The 18,584-nt window shown below is 40.9% G+C and overlaps 1 protein-coding gene across 4 annotated transcripts in view; it reads left to right on the plus strand.

Moving 5' to 3' along the window:
* The window catches only part of PAIP1 (poly(A) binding protein interacting protein 1), a 30,046-nt gene that overhangs the window by 347 nt on the left and 11,115 nt on the right, over positions 1 to 18,584 (plus strand). Inside the window, exons 1-5 of one of the 4 annotated variants that reach the window (XM_025867316.2) lie at positions 40 to 573; positions 1,149 to 1,318; positions 10,058 to 10,243; positions 13,590 to 13,702; positions 18,387 to 18,498. In XM_025867316.2, coding sequence (XP_025723101.1) covers positions 306 to 573; positions 1,149 to 1,318; positions 10,058 to 10,243; positions 13,590 to 13,702; positions 18,387 to 18,498 — 849 coding nt within the window. In that variant the 5' untranslated portion in view covers positions 40 to 305. Of the gene's footprint in view, positions 1 to 39; positions 574 to 798; positions 951 to 1,148; positions 1,319 to 10,057; positions 10,244 to 13,589; positions 13,703 to 18,386; positions 18,499 to 18,584 lie in introns of those variants that run through there. The other 3 variants (XM_025867317.2, XM_025867318.2, XM_025867319.2) reach the window with 3 other exon arrangements.

The following is an 18,584-nucleotide window of genomic DNA, read 5'->3' on the forward strand; positions in this document are numbered from 1 at the left end:
GGGGGGCCGCTGTGACCCGCCTTCGCCCCCGCCGTGCCGAAGGCGGGGGAGCCGGGTTTTGGGGAGAATCGAAAAGCGGAGGGCAGCCGCGGGGGGCGGGCGCTCTGGAGCGGCGGGTTCGGCGGGTGCTCCGACTGCCATCCGCTCCGCCCGAAGCGTCGAGGAGCCGAGCAGGGGCCCGCCGCCCTCCTCCTCCATGAGGGCCGAGTGAGCGCGGCGGCGAGAGCCGGCCCGCGGCGCCTCCCCCCGCGTCCTCTCCCGAGCGCAGCGGCAGCGGCCCCCGGCGGCGGAGGAGGAGGAGGAGCATGTCGGACGGTTTCGATCGGGCCCCAGGTGCTGGTCGGGGCCGGAGCCGGGGCCTGGGCCGCGGAGGGGGCGGGCCTGAGGGCGGCGGTTTCCCGAACGGAGCGGGGCCTGCTGAGCGGCCGCGGCACCAGCCGCCGCCGCAGCCCAAAGCCCCGGGCTTCCTGCAGCCGCCGCCGCTGCGCCAGCCCAGGACGGCCCCGCCGCCAGGGGCCCAGTGCGAGGTCCCCGCCGGCCCCCAGAGGCCTCCCCGGCCCGGGGCGCTCCCAGGTACGGAGCCGCTCTAGGGGACCCCGTCCTCCTGGGCCAACGCTTCCCCACGGCCCTCCGCGCGCGCCGAGGTCGGCGCGCTGTTCCCCGCCCCCCCCCGTTCCCCGAAAGCATTCCCCGAGGGGCCCGGTTGTTAACGGGGTGGGGACGGGCCCGGAACGGGTTTGGAAGGTGGCTGCAGGAATCCTTTTGTGCGCCCCGGCTGGGGGAGGGGCCCAGTGCGCGGTCTCCGAGTTCGGCCGTCCGGGGAGGAAGTAAAAATCGCCTCCCCCTCCCAGCCCTGGAAAGGGAGACCTCAGGCGAGCAACCACCTCTTTTTAACCGACTCCTTAAGAAAAAAGGGAAAGAAAGCCCTCAAACATTCATTTAGGAGGCAGGTATGGCCGTAAATGAGCTAAAGCAAGTCCATTGTTCCTTTTTGCAGGCTCTGTATATATTCTGGCGTTAACCTTAAAATTCGTGACCGTTCTCGTTTAACTCTTAAAAACCTGCCCTTCTCATTTGGTTTTTCAGGAGATCGTAAGTTGCTGTCCAAAGGAAGGAATGCGACTAACACCTCATTTTTCCTTTCTCAGAACAAACGAGGCCCCTGAGAGCTCCACCTAGTTCACAGGATAATATCCCACAGCAGAACTTGGAGTCAGCAATGGCTAAACCCCAGGTGGTTGTAGCTCCTGTATTAATGTCTAAGCTGTCTGCGAATGCTCCTGAATTCTACCCATCAGGTTATTCTTCTAATTATACAGTAAGTAGGCCTTTTTACCACAATTCTGTTACTATTACTGGGATAATGTGGTTATTACTGTATTTTATTACTAGTATGCTGGTGCTTTCTACTACACATAAAAACCTTTTATTATGAATTCTTTGAACTCATGAGGAACCAAACTGATTCAGGAATATATTTTGTAGTTATCATGTTTTAAATATCAGAATGTAAATTGAGAGTAGACCTTGTCTCTTCACTGCTGTATTCCCAGTATCTTTAGAGTATTTCTAGGCTAATACAGGATATGGTTAAGGGCACTTTCAATATATAAAACTAAGATTTGTGTTCAGACTTACTGGACAATCTATAGAATAATGGCGCCTGGGTGGCTCAGTCGTTAAGCGTCTGCTTTCCGCTCAGGTCATGATCCCAGGGTCCTGGGATCGAATCCCACATTGGGCTCCTTGCTCGGCGGGGAGCCTGCTTCTCCCTCTCCCACTCCCCCTGCTTGTGTTCCTGCTCTCGCTCGCTCTCTCTCTGTCAAATAAATAAATAAAATCTTTAAAAAAAAATTAAAAAAAAGAATAATGGCCTGGCAAAGCTGACTTTAAATTTGATTTTAGCAAGATAGCTGAATATTCATTGGTAGTTTTAGGGTAAATTAAACCATGGTTTTGCTGCAGGCTAATTTGTGGTAGGCTTTTGAATGTTACACATCTGGGCTCTGTTAAAACAGAAGTGTTTCTGGTTCTAATTAACTACTGTTATGAAGAAATATAAAGGGTTTTGATAAAATGTTTACACAGGTCTGAAGAACTTTTAAACTTTCAGATTCATCTTTGTCAGTATAAGAACTTAAAAAAATTGATCACATTTTTCTTCAGCGGGAGAAAATACAAAGCACAGCTGGGATATATAGAAAGGAATGTGTCCTGGGTAAATGCATAGCAATTAATTGTATATAAGTGGGGCAGGAACGATTAGAAGGTTAAAGAAAGGATGATAACTTTGGCAGAATTCTTATGTTTCCTAATTTCTTAGTTTTATTGACATTTAACATGAAACAGTGTACATAAAGGTTAGCTCAAAGTTTCACGAAGTGAACATTTAGGCAACCAGCATCCAAATCAAGAAAAGGAGTGTCATCTGCATCCCGAAAACTCCTTCCAACCCCTTCTAATCATTACTGCTCTCCTAGGTTAATTACTATTTTGACTTAACAAGTTTTGCCTGTTTTCAAAGTTTGTATAATTGGAGTCCTACAGAATATCTTTGCACAATTTTATTCAACATCTAAATTAATCCACCTTGTAGCTCATAGTTGAAGGTGACTTACTCTCCTAGCATTCCACTGTGTGAATATACCACGGTCCATTTGTCTTTTTTTTTTTCTTCTGCTTTGTCTCTTGATAAACATTTGAGTAGTTTCCACTTTTGGGCTATTGTGAATAGGGCTGCTAGTCTGTGTATCCACGTCTTGGTGGATATTTGCCCTTGTTTCTGTTGGGTACATACCGAGGAGTGGAATCACAAGGACACAGGGTAGCCAACTCTTCTTCCCCCCCCTCCAAAGATTTTACTTTTAAATAATCTCTACATCTCTACACCTAATGGAGTCAAAGTGCCTTGGTAGCCAACTGTAAGAGAGACTGTCAAATAGTTTTCCAAAGAGGTGTTCCAGTGTACACTCTGAGTAGTGTGTGATTTCAAATTGCTCTGCTTCCTTGTCAGCATTTGGAATTTTCTGTTAAGTTTAGCCATTTTGGTGGGTGTGTGGTATCTGCTTCTGGTTTTAATTTATATTTACCTGTTAACTAACAGTGGTACACACACTTTGTTACTTCTTGGGGCTGGGGGCCAGTGCTTTCCTTCCATTTTTTGATAGGAAAGGTATGGAAAGGCTGTATTTTATGTTTCAGAAACTCCATGCATCTTAGACTGCCCAGGAAAAAGCTTTGGGGCTGGGAAGGGGAAAGTATAGGCAAGCAGGAAGAGCAGTTGATTTGGGGTGAAAGGGGCTGTCAGTCATGTAAAGTAGAAGTGAGAACACTTGGGTTCTTGCCAAAAAGTTGTATTTGGCTCAGGAAATGAATGATTAGAGAGCTGTGAGTAGTTGAATAAAATAGTAAAGAGTACTTACTTTCAAAGAGCCACAAAACTTTTCTCTTTGTTTCCCTGTTTACCTCGGCCATTTTATGATAGGAGGGATGCAATTTTTTTTTTTTTCCAGACCCTGTACTAAACTAGTTTACATAGTTCTACAGAGTTCAAGTGACTCCAGGGCTACAGAGCAGTGTATTGAGCCATGTTCACTTACTTTGAGCCACTGTCCTCTGTTAGGCATTCCTTGATATCCTCTATTATATCAGCTGCTTCTTTGTTCAGTCTGCCAGAGCAGATTGCATACTGGGAGCCCATGGTTCATGTGTGGCCTGCAGGTGTATCTTTTTGTGGGGGGGGCACCTTTTAATAAGCTACCAACACTTAAATGTTGCAAATCTGAATTTTCTGGTTTCTCTTGAAATCCTAATATGTGTTTGTACCAGACTATTACTTTATTTATTTACTTAGAAAGAACGGGAGCCCGAGTCAGGGGAGGGACACAGGAAGAGGGAGAGAGAATCTCAAGCTGACTCTGAGCTGAGCATGGAGCCCGAGGCAGGGCTCAGTCTCACCACCCTGAGATCATGACCTGAGCTGAAATCAAGTCAGATGCTTAACCAGCTAAGCCACCCAGGCGCCCCCGGACTGTTAACTTTGATAGAGCAAAAACTGGAGCTGAATGGATGCAGCCCCCCTAGATGGAATGTGTGAGCTCTAATTGCTCGCTGGCTTGGTTTGTATTCCACCTTGATTCTATAATCATTCAAGCTTGCTACCTCTGCTCTAGTGCACTGTCTAGTCTTATTCATTTACCCTTTTACCCTCTGTCAGTGCTAAGCATTTTTCTCTGTCTACTTAGTCACAGAATAGTAATATCCTTGTTTTTTCCTTGACTCTTAGGATAAGGTCTTATGAGGGAGACTTCTCCTCGTAGTAGCCATAATCCAGAGTTAGCTATATTCACTCACTCATTCAACAGGAAGTTGGATGTTTACCGTGAGGCAAGCACTGGAAATACAGCAGTGAACAAAATGGACAAAAATGCCTTGAGTCTGCTTTTATATTTATAAGAAAATCTGGGTATCTTTGACTTGAATCTCTTCTCAAGAGTTCATGCCTTTTTTTTTTTTTTTTTTTTTTTTTTTTTTTTTTTAAGGTTTGAGACCTTTTTTAAGGTTTTGACCGCGGGGTGGAGGGGCAAAGGGAGAGGGAGAGAGAGTCCCAAGCAGACTCCGCACTGAGGGCAGAGCTCAACACAGGGCTCGATCTCACCACCTAGAGATGATGACCCGAGCTGAAACCAAGGGTTGGCTGCTTAACTAACTGCGCCACCCAGGCACCCCAAGATTTCATGCTTTTTTCTAAAAAGCCTTTATGATAGTCTTTTGTTGTGCTTTCTTAATCCTTCCAAAATTCTGAACCCTTTTATCTTAGAGTCCTTCCTGTAATCCCACTGCTAGAATTTCTTGCTTTCCGTGCCTTCTTACCAGGGAGTTGCTGTATCTAGCTACTCCTGCCCATTGCTGCTTCTCTGATGATAAACCATTACAGCTTGAATATTTAATCACATCTCACTTACAAGAACCAAAAATTCTACATAGGAATTCATAAAGGATTTATTAAGGGGTGCCTGGGTGGCTCAGTTGGTTAAGCATCTGCCTTCAGCTCAGCTCATGATCCCAGGGTCCTGGCACTGAGCCCCATATTGGGCTCCCTGCTTCTCCCTCTCCTGCTCTCCCTGCTTGTGCTCTCTCTCTGTCAAATGAATAAATAAAATCGTCAAAAAAGGGGGGGGCATTTATTAAGAGACCAAAATCCCACACACACACACTCTGTCCCTCCCTCCCCCTCCTCCCCCCTCCCTCCCAGCTTTTTTCTAAGAACATTCCCCTCAAGTCATTGCCTGTTTGTTTTCTGCCTTTCAGTAGTGATGTTCTCCAAAATGTAAAAGTATTCACTGTTAGTATTTACTTCTCACTGTTCAAACCTCTGCTGACTGATCCCCCTAATTGAATTGATACTACTTTTTGTGACCTTTACTGGTGCTCTTTGGGTCTGAAAATCTATTGTTCTCTCAATCCTCATCCTAGTAGACTTTGACCACAATATGATCTATGCAGTTTAACAAGTTCCAGTGTGCTAGGTCCTGTGCTAGGGGCCACGGGTACCTTTTCAGTCTTTTAGAAGTTTCTCTTTATAGGAACTGAATAGTTAAGATACTAATTTTAATTTTTTCCTCTCTGTGCATAGTCTTTCACTTCCAGGACTGCAACCATTGTTCTTTCAGATTTCAACATGTAAAATTATTCTGTAGCATTTCCTTCTATGAGCACCTCTACTTTTTCTTTGGGCACTGTGGTGGTACTTCATCCTTGCAACTTGCAAATCATTCCTTCTTCCCTCAGATTGTAGTCCCTGAGGTTCTCTTTTATCCATTTTATTACCTGCCTTGGTGATCCTATCACCTAGAATCTGACCATTGCCTGTCTACTGATATCTGAAATCTGATTCTCCCTCTGAACTCCTGGCTTGTGTTTCCATTTGTTTTGACTTATTCATGAGGATGTCCCATTGAAACTCAAGTATAAAAAAGAATTTATCTTCTGCAAAGTTTTTTTTATACTAGCTGCTCAGGCTAAAAAATGGTGTATTGACTCACATTTCTTTCACACTCTTGCCCCCTTCAATCCAGTTAACTAAAGTAGTCTTGATTATTCCACCATCTAAGTGTCAGATTAGTTTCCTTTTATTCCTGCTGCTTTGGATCTCTAGCAACGCATTCAGAGTATCTCCCATGAAAAGTGTGTTTTCTATCTGATGTCCCTCCTAATATCTTGTCAGAATTCTAAGAAAAATACATAAAACTTTAAATATTCCTCAGCTTGCAAGCCATCTAACTCCACTTTGAAAACTGACAAAATTTGTACTCTAAAAAATCTGGTACTAGAGAAATAACTCAAACATGTTAGAGTCCTCGTTTGTCCACAGTATGCTGTTCTTCTTTTTTCGCTTGAAACAACAGGCTCTGATCAATTCCCTGTCGTTGTTTATTTTCAGTTATCCTACACCCAACCTGGGGCTTGAACTCATGACCCTGAGATTGAGTCACCTGCTCCACTGACCCAGCCAGATACCACCTTTATCAATCCCCTGTAATGCTTACAATTAGAGCAGCTCTGCTTTCCTTTTTTTACTTTCAGACTTCAGATTTTCTTTTTAAAGATTTATTTTAGAGAGCGTGCACACGTGTGCACATGAGAGCGGAGGGAGGAACAGAGGGAGAGAGACAATCTCCAGCAGATTCCCCGCTGAGCAGGGAGCCCAACACGGGGCTCTATCTCACAAGCCTGAGATAATGACCTGAGCCAAAATCAAGAGTCTGATGCCTAACCAACTGAGCCACCTAGGCGCCCCCAGACTTCAAATTTTCTTACAAGAGAGTTGGTCTTATTGAAACAACTAGAAATCAGTGTTCCAGACTGCATTTTTGCCACAGTGAATGACGTTTGATAGAAACCAGACATTAATACCTTCAGTTGGGACCTGTAGGGTTCCTGCTTTTCTCTCATTAACAGGGACACTACAAGTCTGTAAAACCATTTATCAAAAACTAATTTTTAATTGTAAGACTCACATAACGTACCTGGCTAATATTAAGCTATATTTAATGTATACATTTATAATGCTTAACTGGTTTCACAATTTTATAAAAAATGGTCAGTATTCATAATATGAGCATTTATTTACTCCAGGGCTAACTATTTATCCCTTGTCTATCTTGCCAGAGCTTTTCATAGTCTATAAATCTCTTAAAATTAAACTGTACTAGAATAATGGTTCTGTGTTCTTTTCGTTTTAACATATTGGTGATTTCTATATTGATAGAAATATATCTTGTCAGGTGGCTGTATGATCCATTATGTGGATATAAGTTGGTATATTTAACCAGTTCTTTGTTGATAGATTGTTAGATGGATTTTTCTCTTACATATGTCAAGGTTAGGATATAAGCCTTTGTCAGTTACTTGGAGTATAGCATAGAGGTTAGAAGTACAGGGTTTGTTCTGTGCTCAGTTCTTCTGACTAGCTGTGTGACTTCACAAATTACTTAAGTTGGTACATGGTCCTTCCTTGTTCATACCCTAGCTTCTACGCCTTTGCCCGATAGTTTTTCCACTGGCTTTTGAGGCAGTCTCCCTGTTGTCCCCAAGACCCTACACAATTTCCCCATCTGCTTCACTGATATTAACTATTGCCTCATCTTCAGTTTCTGTGTTCTGGCTTTTCTTTCTCAAAGGTGTCGTAAGCACCTATCTCCTTGGGGCCTCCGTGCTTCTTGAGCCTACTATGTAGACTCTCTCCTTAGGTATTTGTGTGACTGGATTTTTTGGTTTTATTTTTTTCTTTTTTCTCAGATTAGATGTTAATTCTTCAGAATTCTTCCCATTTTTTCTGTTTTGTTTTTTTTTTTTAAGATTTTAGTTATTTGAGAGAAAGCGAGAGAGATCACAGAGGGAGAGATCACAGAGAAGCAGACTCTGCTGCTGAGCAGAAAGCCCAGTGTGGGGCTCGATCCCAACACCCTTAGATCATGATCTGAGCTGAAGGCAGACGTTTAAGCCATCCAGGCGTCCCTCTGTTCTTATTTTTAAAAAATTTAATTCCAGTAAGTTAATATACAGTGTTAAATTAGTTTCAGCCCATTTTTTTTTTTCATGGTATATCCTAAGATCTGAATGATATCTTCTGTGATGGAAGATAAGTTCCACTGGAGGAGGACTTTGTTTCCTTTATTCATGCCAAGACTGTACCCCCAGCACCTAGAACAGTATTTGGCACTTAGTAGACACTCAGCAAAGGGTTTTGAATGAAGAACCAAAGTGACTTAACTGCTCTGTGCTCATTTCTTCCATCTGTGCACAGGGAACAGTAATGCTTGCTTCACAGTTTTTTGGGATTGAGGCAGCCTTGCAGAGCTTTTAAAGTGACTGTCCCATATTTTATATGGGATTGGTAGCTATTAGCTCATTAATCGAGTATCATCTTACATACCAAGAAGCATAGCTTTTTATTTTTAGATGCTCTTAGATATGATCCTTTAGGTATGAAAACACAGCTATGGCATTGGAATATAAGTATTTTCCCAGAAATGTAAAGATTTGCTGACTTAATGCCTTACTGTGTGCTAGTCACTGGTCCAGGGGCATTTACTCATTAACTCATTTAATCCTCCATCACATAGCTGTAATGTTTATGATGAATAAATTTGAATTTCGTCAATGTTAATTTGTTTTAGAGTCATTTAATTTATTTTTAAGTAATCTCTGTAGCCAGTGTAGGGGTCAAACCCATGACCCTGAGATCAAGAGTCCTTTGCTCTACCAGCTGACCCAGCCAGGCGCCCTTAGAGTGGAGTCATTTAATTTGGATTGAGTTTTGAGCTCAGACATTTAATCTGTCCGTTTACCTGTTCTGCTCAGCAAACACTGTGAGCATGATACGGGCACATGAGTCCGCTCTTCCTGCAGTTGGTTCTGTTTCCTTAGTGCCTCTGATAGCACATGCAGTTCGTCATGGTAAGTAGTATCACTTTAATATCTGGAAATATATAAAAACTATGTAACATGGCCTCAAAGTGATGGTCAGCTGAAAAAATAGGACCAACTGGCTAGATTAGCCTTTCTACTAAGATTGTGTATTCATCTAACATGGAGCTTTCCTAAGGGGAATTTGGACTGGGTGTGATTTTATTTTTTCTTTATGCACTCACTGGCTTTAGAACTTAACCCCTTCATAAAATGTTCTATATTGTCATAATTCTTTCATGTGGTTTCTCATTTGACTCCTTTGGAAAAGGGTAACTTTCATCAGTAATATAGTCATTATTAGATCATAACTGTTAAGTAAATTTCAGAATGCTTGGTTAGTATTCCAGGCATTGCAAGTATAAGGGTTGATAATCTGATACCTTTTGCAGTACTCCCCCTGTTCAGCCTCCAGCCATTAATTAAAAGATTGGGAACTACCAAAGGTGATAGTGGTAAAACATTAGTTGGAAACTACTCCAGTCAAGGTTGGCTAGAAGGCTGGATATAGCAGTCTGCCACAGTGTACTATGGGGAAATGTTATAGTCCCTTAACTATATATATTTCACTGTCTTTGGGGATTAACAGATGACAAATCTTACTAGCTTTTTTTCCTCCCCAATATAGAAATTCTCAAATACCTTTAAGAGCATGAAGAAGGGTATAATGAATCCCCATGGCCTCAACAGTTAGCTACCTGTGGCCGTTCTTGTTTCTATTATCCCTGGCCCCTTCTTCCTTCCCACTTTGAAGCAGATCTCAGATGTTATACCCATAAATAGATCAAAATTTTGATGTCAGTATTATAGTGAAATATTGGCTTAAATTTTCTCAGCTGTCTCGTAAATCTGCCAGAATGAAAAGACAATTTCCTACCCAGTTAGATGGACTCCTTCTGCTATAATATAACACTTTGGCCATTGGGTGAGGAAGAATGATGCAGTGGGCTTAATTTTATTGAGGAAAATAACAAATTTTATCATGTGAAGAATCACTTGTGCTAGAGACTTCTCACCTTAAGCTGCCTCAGGTTTATTTTAGCCCGTTGCATGGATTAAAACATTTTTTTAAACTTTTCATCTGTAGGAATCCTATGAAGATGGTTGTGAGGATTATCCTACTCTATCAGAATATGTTCAGGATTTTTTGAATCATCTTACAGAGCAGCCTGGCAGTTTTGAAACTGAAATTGAACAGTTTGCAGAGACCCTGAATGGCTGGGTTACAACAGATGATGCTTTGCAAGAACTTGTAGAACTCATCTATCAACAGGTAGGTTGGCTGATGCCGCGGGTGATCATCAGATAGCTTTCTGAAGCCCAAGGGTGGTGGTTGCTCCTTCATGTTCACTGGCCTCCATGCATCTTAACTTTTTATGGTTCATGGGAGCTTTTAAGTCTGTTGTATGAAATTCCTGTAGCTGGGGATCTAGGGCCAGAGCCAGACTGGAGATTCAAGGCTCTGTACACTCAGTTGGAAGGACTGTTGGACATTTATGAGGGAGGCTAGGTAAGTATCTGTTTTTACAGGATCTGAAATTAACAGTACACAGAAAGAGTGCAATTCTCTTCTCCTAGGTATCAAATTATATAGCACTTTTGGAGTATGGGAGGAAAAAAAAATCAATGGGAGAACTTTCTTCCCTCATAAAGGAGCCCCCCCAAAAAAGCTAGACCACAAAACACTGTATTGACTCTTAACATTTATGCTTATATTTATTTTAAATTTCCAAGGATTTACATCTTAATTCCATAAGTCTGTCAGTCTAGATTGTTCACAAAAAATTTGGGTTTGATCCTAGCATATTGGGCTGTGACACATTAATGCTATTTTCGGTGGGGGAGATAGACAACACTGGATTTTGAAGACAGATTTAAGGGCACTGTTTGAAACTGACCAAAAACAGTAGGAGATAAATAGAAATAGAAACTTAAGTGTTCTCTAAGTCATTGCTGAAAGAGCAACTTGAATTTGGAATATGTGGAAGGGTGATTATGATGGCAGGTAATTTTCGTCCTACCTAGTGTTTCATTTGATTACTTTCATAGCTTGTTCTGAATAGTTACTGGACCCCTCAGTATTACCTCGCCAACTCTCAGGTTTCTGGACATGCTTGAGGTTTTAGGAGTACAGAATTGCTTCATTTGTCCCGATACCTACTTTTGGCCTCTAAATGGATTGCAAAGGAATATGAGAAGAAAATGGAGAAATTGTTAGTGCTTTTCTGATTTCTCTTCAGTTTCAGCTCTTCGTAGGCTGCCTGGTTCTAGTCTTCAGGGCTGTAACCTAACAAACTACAGTTTCTGTGATTGTCTCAAAGCCAGTTCTTTAAATATGTACTTCCTATTAATATTCTGTGTCAGTGATACACAGATTCACCAACAGTTCTTAAATTTCACTGGGGGATTTACTCCTAGCAACTAACAAAAGAAGACCTGTTATAAAAATGGCAGATTAAACATACATATTCAACTTTGATTCCTCCCCAAATACCACTACAAATACCCTATAGGGGCTGACATGAGGGAAAGAGATTAAAGTACCAGTTTTGGAGACTAGAAAGCAGGTGGGCAGATCTAAAAAAAAAAAAAAAAAAAAAATTGAATTCCAAGCCAGGGGGGAAAGTTGAAAATCACCCCGATTTACTGTGTGGAATCTCTGCAAGACTCTAGGACAAGAATGGAATGAGACTAAAAGGATAGCTTTAAAATATTAAACAAAAAAACCCCTAAAAAAAAACAAAAACACAAAAAACCTAAAAAAACTAGACCCTCTACATTTTTTTGCACTGAGTATCTGGTTTGAAGTTTTATTACAACCCTTCTTGAGAATTGAAGGGAAGTACTCCACCAGAAAGAGGAAAGCCACAGATGAAGATGTAGAAACTAGAAAACAGAATTTTGTAGGAACTGCTAAATGGATTATCTAGATGGTAGTGAAAGGAGATCCCAAGACAATAGCCGGGCTTCACTGGAGTAGGGCAGAGGCTCCAGGCAAGGTTCGCTGGTAAGATGAGCGTAATTGCTGTGTTTGAATGTATTAAGAAGAAACTTGGGAACTTTTGAGTTTAGGGGTAAATCAATGAGATGTAAGTAAAGAACAGAGTAGAGAAAATTTAAGTCTAGGGAAAACAAAGTTGTGCAAGAAAGGAGAAATCTATATATTACATGGTCCAGCTGTAAATGGAAACATAAAACTAATCAAATCATGGTATGACCATGTCGGTAGGTGGAAAGATTGTCAAATAGGGGAAAGGAGTGAGGGTAAGCAAGGTGAAAGCTGGATATTCCTTGTCCATGGTGGGAAACTAGTAAGAAATAATGTCTAAACTGAAATCACAAAGCATGGGGATACAGAGGTTGAAACCTGATTTTCAGCTGAAAGAATTGAAAATGGTTGTCTATGGGAGTGAAGTTGAGGTATAGTGGGGAAGTAAGAAATTTTAAAAACAAGCCTTATAGAACTTCTTGTTTTTAAGTTGTGCGTGATAATTTTAAAAGTAAACTAAAGGAAAACAGGCAATGCCCATAATGGGAAAAGGTTGATTTTTGAATTTCAAGTCTTATGTGGTACTAGATACACATCCATGAATGATCTCAGGAGAAACCAGTCTGTTGTCTTTGCAAGCAAGGAAATAATTAGAAATAAAATGACCTAACAATTAGGAAGTACTTTCTACCATGCTAGGTAACACTTGACATGTAATTAACTCATTTAATCCTCCATGGTTGAAGATATTACTTTTATCCCTTATTTTATACATATCTTAAGGACTTGGCTTAGGTTACCACAGCTGGTAAGTAGACCCAGCAAAGGGTCAGAGAGGCCTCAGGCCATTTGTTAACATCTAGATTATGGTTAGCTACTATCTTTGTAACCTTGGTCAGGTCCCTTAATCTTTTAGTATGCTACCTAATATTAGGTAGTGAACTATGTTCTCTACTCTTCTTTAAAAACTACAGTTAAAAAAGTTAAAACTTCCTGAGTACTGTTTTGGCTATATCAAACTATCTTTGATATGTAGTGTTTTTTCATGGTCTTAGTTTTTGGAATAGCTTATCTTTATTTTCGCTTTACCTCAAGTGTGTTTGGAGTATTCTTTAAGTGTTAATCTCTTGTACCAGATACCATTTATCACCTCTTTTAGGAATCAAATGGAAGCCCAGGGAAGTTGAGTGATGTCCAAGGTCTCAATGCAGGCCTGGGAATCTTGCTCTGAACTGCTAGATGCCAAAGTCTATGCCAGTTTATCCCTGAAAAACACCACAGAACAATCATTTGGCAAATACTCTTTTTCATAATTAGCACTATGCAACTGGGTACATGCACCTGTCTTATGCAAAAATTAGTTAGTATAAAGAGGTCTTATGTTTTTGCTTTCTGGTGACCTCAGGTAAATGATGGGGAGAACTTAAAATTTTTCCTTTGTTCTTGTTCTTTGTGTAAAGTTGGGAGGGAGAGTTAATTTCTTTATGCCTAACAACTAAAAAAGACTTGGACATTTGTACAGTGTGGTCAGTTTTAGGGGCGGAAATGTTTTCTTTAGAATGTTGCTGTTAAGTATTTGCATTAAGAACAATGTATTTGTGTCCTAAAAAAGTTTTTTTCTTTTTGAAAGGCCACATCTATCCCAAATTTCTCTTACATGGGAGCTCGCCTGTGTAATTACCTGTCCCATCATCTGACAATTAGTCCACAGAGTGGCAACTTTCGCCAGTTGCTGCTTCAAAGGTCAGTGTGAATATATGAAATTAAAGGAAAGCTACTTTTAGACCTACTAGAATTTGACCTTCCTCTTTTCTAAAGACTGTACATTATAGAAGGTTGCAGGGTTGCAGGGGAAGGTAGGGTGGACCATTATTTGTATTCTAGTATATACTGTTAAAAATTTATAGTTCCACATATCGGTCTTTTTTTTTTCTGTAATGATGTCTGCCTTTGGGATTTTTCTTTTTTAAGATTTTTATTTATTCATTTGAGAGAGCACAAGTAGAGGGAGGGGCAGAGGGAAAGGGAGAGGGAGAAGCAGGCTCCCCACGGAGCACGGAGCCTGATGTGGGGCCTTGAGATCATGACCTGAGCCAAAGGCGGACGCTTAATCGACTGAGCCACCCAGGTGCCCTCTGCCTTTGGTTTTGTGCTTAGAAGGCCTTTCATTTCCCAAGATCTTAAAAATCTCCCACTTACATATTTCTTAGTTACATCTGTACTTTTGGTTTGAGTAGGTTCTGATTTATTGCCACATGTTGGACTAGTTTTTCCCATACCACTTTTTAGAATAATCCATTTCCTTATTGAGTTGAACTGCTGCCTTTATCACACTACATCCTTATATTTGGGCTTTGATTCTAGAGTTCAGTATATTTTTTTCATCACTTGTTCTATTCCTATTTTATTATGATACTGCTGAAAAGCTCTAATTTTTTAATATCTAGTACTGTTGGACCCCTCCCCACATTTTTTGGGTAGAATCTCCTTTACTATTCTTGCATGCTGCTTTTCTCCAATGAACTTTAGAATCAGTATGTGAAATTTCATGAATCTTTTTGACATGACCTTGAATTCAAAAGCTAATTTAGGGAAACTAATTTTCTTATGGGAGTCGTTTTATTCAATAACAAGGTTGCCTTCAAGTTTATTATAGTTGATCCATTAATTCTTTAAAGATACTTTCAGTGGTTGCAAAGTATTCCATCATGTGGTTAAACTGCACTGGAACAGAATAAAGGTCCCAAAAGTAGACTCCAGAGACACTTGAAAATTAAGCTTTTGATGGAAATACTTCAAATACGTATGTAAAGGGTAAATTGTGCTGCTGACACAACTGGCTAGCCATTTGTTGGGGGAGAAAACAAAGATGGGTTCCTGTCTCTTTACACCAAAATATATTTCAAATCTATAAAAAACTTAAAAGTGCAACACTAAATACTAAGAGAAATTGACAGTTAAATCTTAGGTTGCTAAAGCCCTTTTAAGCAAGACATGATATCCACAAATCCTAAAACAAGAGATTAAACCTAATTACATGTAGATTATAATATTGGGAGGGGCCATAAATTTATATGAAGTAAAGAAAAAATAGGGAAATGTGTAACACATGACAATGAGCTCTGATATGAAAAGAGGGACCGCTTAGGAATGAGTAAGAAAAAGACCAGTTTTTTGTTTTGTTTTAAGATTTTCTTTGTTTATGGGGGTGTGGGGGAGAGAAAGCATGAGCAGGAGGCAGGGCAGAGGGAGAGGGAGAAGCAGGCCTTCCCCTGAGCAGGGAGCCCAGCACGGGGCTCTATCCCAGGACCCTGGGATTGTGACCTGAGCTAAAGGCAGACACTTAACCATCTGAGCCACCCAGGAGCCTTTAAAAAGACCAGTTTTTAAATTTTTTTTTTTTTTAAAGACTTTATTTGAGAGAGAGAGAGCGCTTGCGTACACACACATGAGCAGGGGGAGAGGGAGAAGCCGATTCCACTGCTGATCAGGGAGCCCGATGCGGGGCTTGATCCTGGGACCCTGGGATCATGACCTGAGCTGAAGGCAGACGCTTAATGACTGAGCCACCCAGGCGCCCCAGAAGACCACGATTTTAATAGCAATATTTGGAATGCCTTTGAATAAGTAAAACTTGGAAAAATATAAATGACAGAGTTCTAAAAAGCTATTTAACCTTATCTAGATGTATAGCTCCCCGAAAGGTGTTGAAAGTGGGTACTTCTGGGAGGTAGCATGGCAGAAAGGCTGGCTGCTTTTCCCTTGTACTGCTCACCTCTGGCTGTGCCTTAAAGTCACCCTAGAGACTTAAAATAGGGCTCTGAGATCCTGTCCTCATTCTTGGGAATTCTGATGTAATTGGACTGAGGTGGAGCCTCAGTGGTTTTTTTTAAAGCTCCCCAAGTGATTGAACTCTAGCCGTGGTTGAAAACTACTCTTCCAGGTCTCTTCTGACTCTACCCCATCTGCACTTCCATAATATAATAATACTGTCAAAGATACTAATGGAAGTGCTAGTCCTTTAACAAATAAAAAGCAGGGCATAATTCTATTAACTTATATATGTATTTTGAAAAGTTACTTTACAGCAGTTATCTCTGGGTTTTATGACTTTGTTTTTTATATTTTTCTGTTTTTTAACCTTTCTGAAATAAGCATGTAATGCCTTTCTAATTGAAAAATCTTTAAAAAGGGTTAGTTTAGAGGTATAGGTTCCTCTCATCTAGATAATTACATACGGGGTAGGGATTTACTTTTGCACTTGAATGAACATATTTTAATGTACAATCTAATAATCATTGTACTTATAAAACAAAAAGGTCATTTCATCAAAACTACTGATAAAGTCGTGAAGGGAGAGTAGCCAATAAGGTGCTTGGATAACTACACTGGCATTAATTAACTTCCTTTCTGTTAGCCAGAGTGTTTCATTTATAGATATCCCAACTTTTTTTTTCTGATGAGGAATTAATTTTAGGGATGCCTGGGTAGCTCAGTCGGTTAAGCATCTGCCTTTGGTTCGGTTCATGATCCGGGAGTCCTGGGATCGAGTCCTTCATCGGGCTCCTTGCTCAGCTGGGAGCCTGCTTCCCCTCCCCCCCCCACTTGTGCTTGAGCTCACGCGTGTGCACGTGCTCTCTCTCTCACAGATCTTAAAAAGAATTAATGTTTAGACGGTAACAAATATCTTACTATATCTGACTCAAATGAAAATATTGCTCATTTAATATGGCTTGTAAGCTATAGGCCACATAGACATGATAAATTATCCTGGGTTTATGGTTGATTCACAGATTGACCCAAAGTAAATTCTCTGTAAGCAGTGACTTCTTTTTTCCTTAAAAAATGTACTTATTGGGGCGCCTGGGTGGCTCAGTCGTTAAGCATCTGCCGTCGGCTCAGGTCATGATCCCGGGTTCCTGGGATCGAGCCCCGCATCGAGCTCCCTGCTCAGCCAGGAGCCTGCTTCTCCCTCTCCCGCTCCCCCTGCTTGTGTTCCCTCTCTAGCTGTCTCTCTCTCTCTGTCAAATAAATCTTTAAAAAAAAAAAAAAAAATTTTTTTTTTACAAAGCGAAGCTAAACTGGTCCTATAATATACATGGAATCCATTCAGTCTCCATAAATCCCTCCTTTTGTCTTTAACAGAACTGTCAAAAATCAGCTTTACAAAACACATGACTTTCCTTGAGTTTTTTCACCACCTTATCGATAAAGATAAAAAATATTTAATGCCAAGAAGGTAAACATTTAACGTACATTTTAAAAATCCTTTTTTTTTTTTAAGATTTTATTTATTTGACAGATAGCGAGAGCAGGAACCCAAGCAAGGGGAGTGGGAGAGGGAGAAGCAGGCTTCCCGCTGAGCAGGGAGCCCGATATGGGGCTTGATCCCAGGACCCTGGGGACCATGACCTGAGCCAAAGGCAGATGCTTAGCTACTGAGCCACCGAGGTGCCCCTTAAAAATCCTTTTTAATAACAGCTGACACCATAATTCACTGAAATGGGCAATGACAGGTTTATGGTGATTGTTTTAGAGACTTTATAGGATGGCAGATGGGCCAAGTCAAGGGAAAATAAAGCAAGGGAAACTAAGTTATATGACTCCTTTGGTCTCTGGGATATTGAGACCAAACTAATTGCTTTCTGTTTCTATGTGAATTTCAGTTGGGGACCTTTCTCTTCTTTTCTCTGGTTTGAATAATGGAAATTAAGGATAATGGGCTTAGTAAGAGTTCATTTTATTTTCAGCTTAGTTGGAGACCATCTATATATATATGTGTGTGTGTATATATATATAAAAGATGTGTTTCAAAGCTCATATATTCACAGTAGAACATTTTACAGAGACAATTTGAGTAAAAACAATGCTTTAAAAAAAATACAAAACATTGCTTTCTTGACAAAGCCAATAAAACAAAGGTGAGGCATTTTCTTTCTTTTTGGCGCCAGTATGCAATGAACCTCATGAAACCTGTGTTGCTTAAACAGATTACAAACTTGATCTGGGGTGCCTGGATGGCTCAGATGGTTGGGCGTGTGCCTTCGGCTTGGGTCGTGATCCCGGAGTCCTGGGATTGAGTCCCGCATCAGGCTCCCTGCTCCTTGGGAGCCTGCTTCTCCCTCTGCCTCTCTCTCTCTCTCTCATGAATAAATAAATAAAATCTTTAAAAAAAAAAAACTTGATCTGATAAGAGTAGTTGAAAATAAACCCATTAGTTTCTTACAACTAGGAATCTTAGTATAAAAAGATGATGCGTGTTCTGGTCTCTACAATAGACAGGAACACTTTTCACTCCAGAAAGTCAGGGCATTGGTGCATGGTACTTGTCTCTGTATTGCTTGCGGACTGCAAATCCGACAGCTGGTCATCCTGTTTGTTCACAAAACAAAGCAGTGTGCGATTATAAAAGGTGTATCTTCATTAGATGTCGGACTGAATATGAAGTTAAAGATCAAGCTGCAAAAGGTGACGAAGTGACTCGGAAACGATTCCATGCGTTTGTTCTCTTCCTGGGGGAGCTTTACCTTAACCTGGAGGTGAGGAGGAATTTTCTTAAGTACTGACAAAGCCTGGGAACGTAAACTGATCATGATAAGGAATTTGTATTCACATTATCCTTGGA

This window comes from Callorhinus ursinus, unplaced genomic scaffold (assembly GCF_003265705.2).
Source record: "Callorhinus ursinus isolate GAN/ISIS: 27379988/994484 unplaced genomic scaffold, GSC_fseal_2.0 scaffold3, whole genome shotgun sequence".
NCBI classification, from domain to species: domain Eukaryota; kingdom Metazoa; phylum Chordata; class Mammalia; order Carnivora; family Otariidae; genus Callorhinus; species Callorhinus ursinus.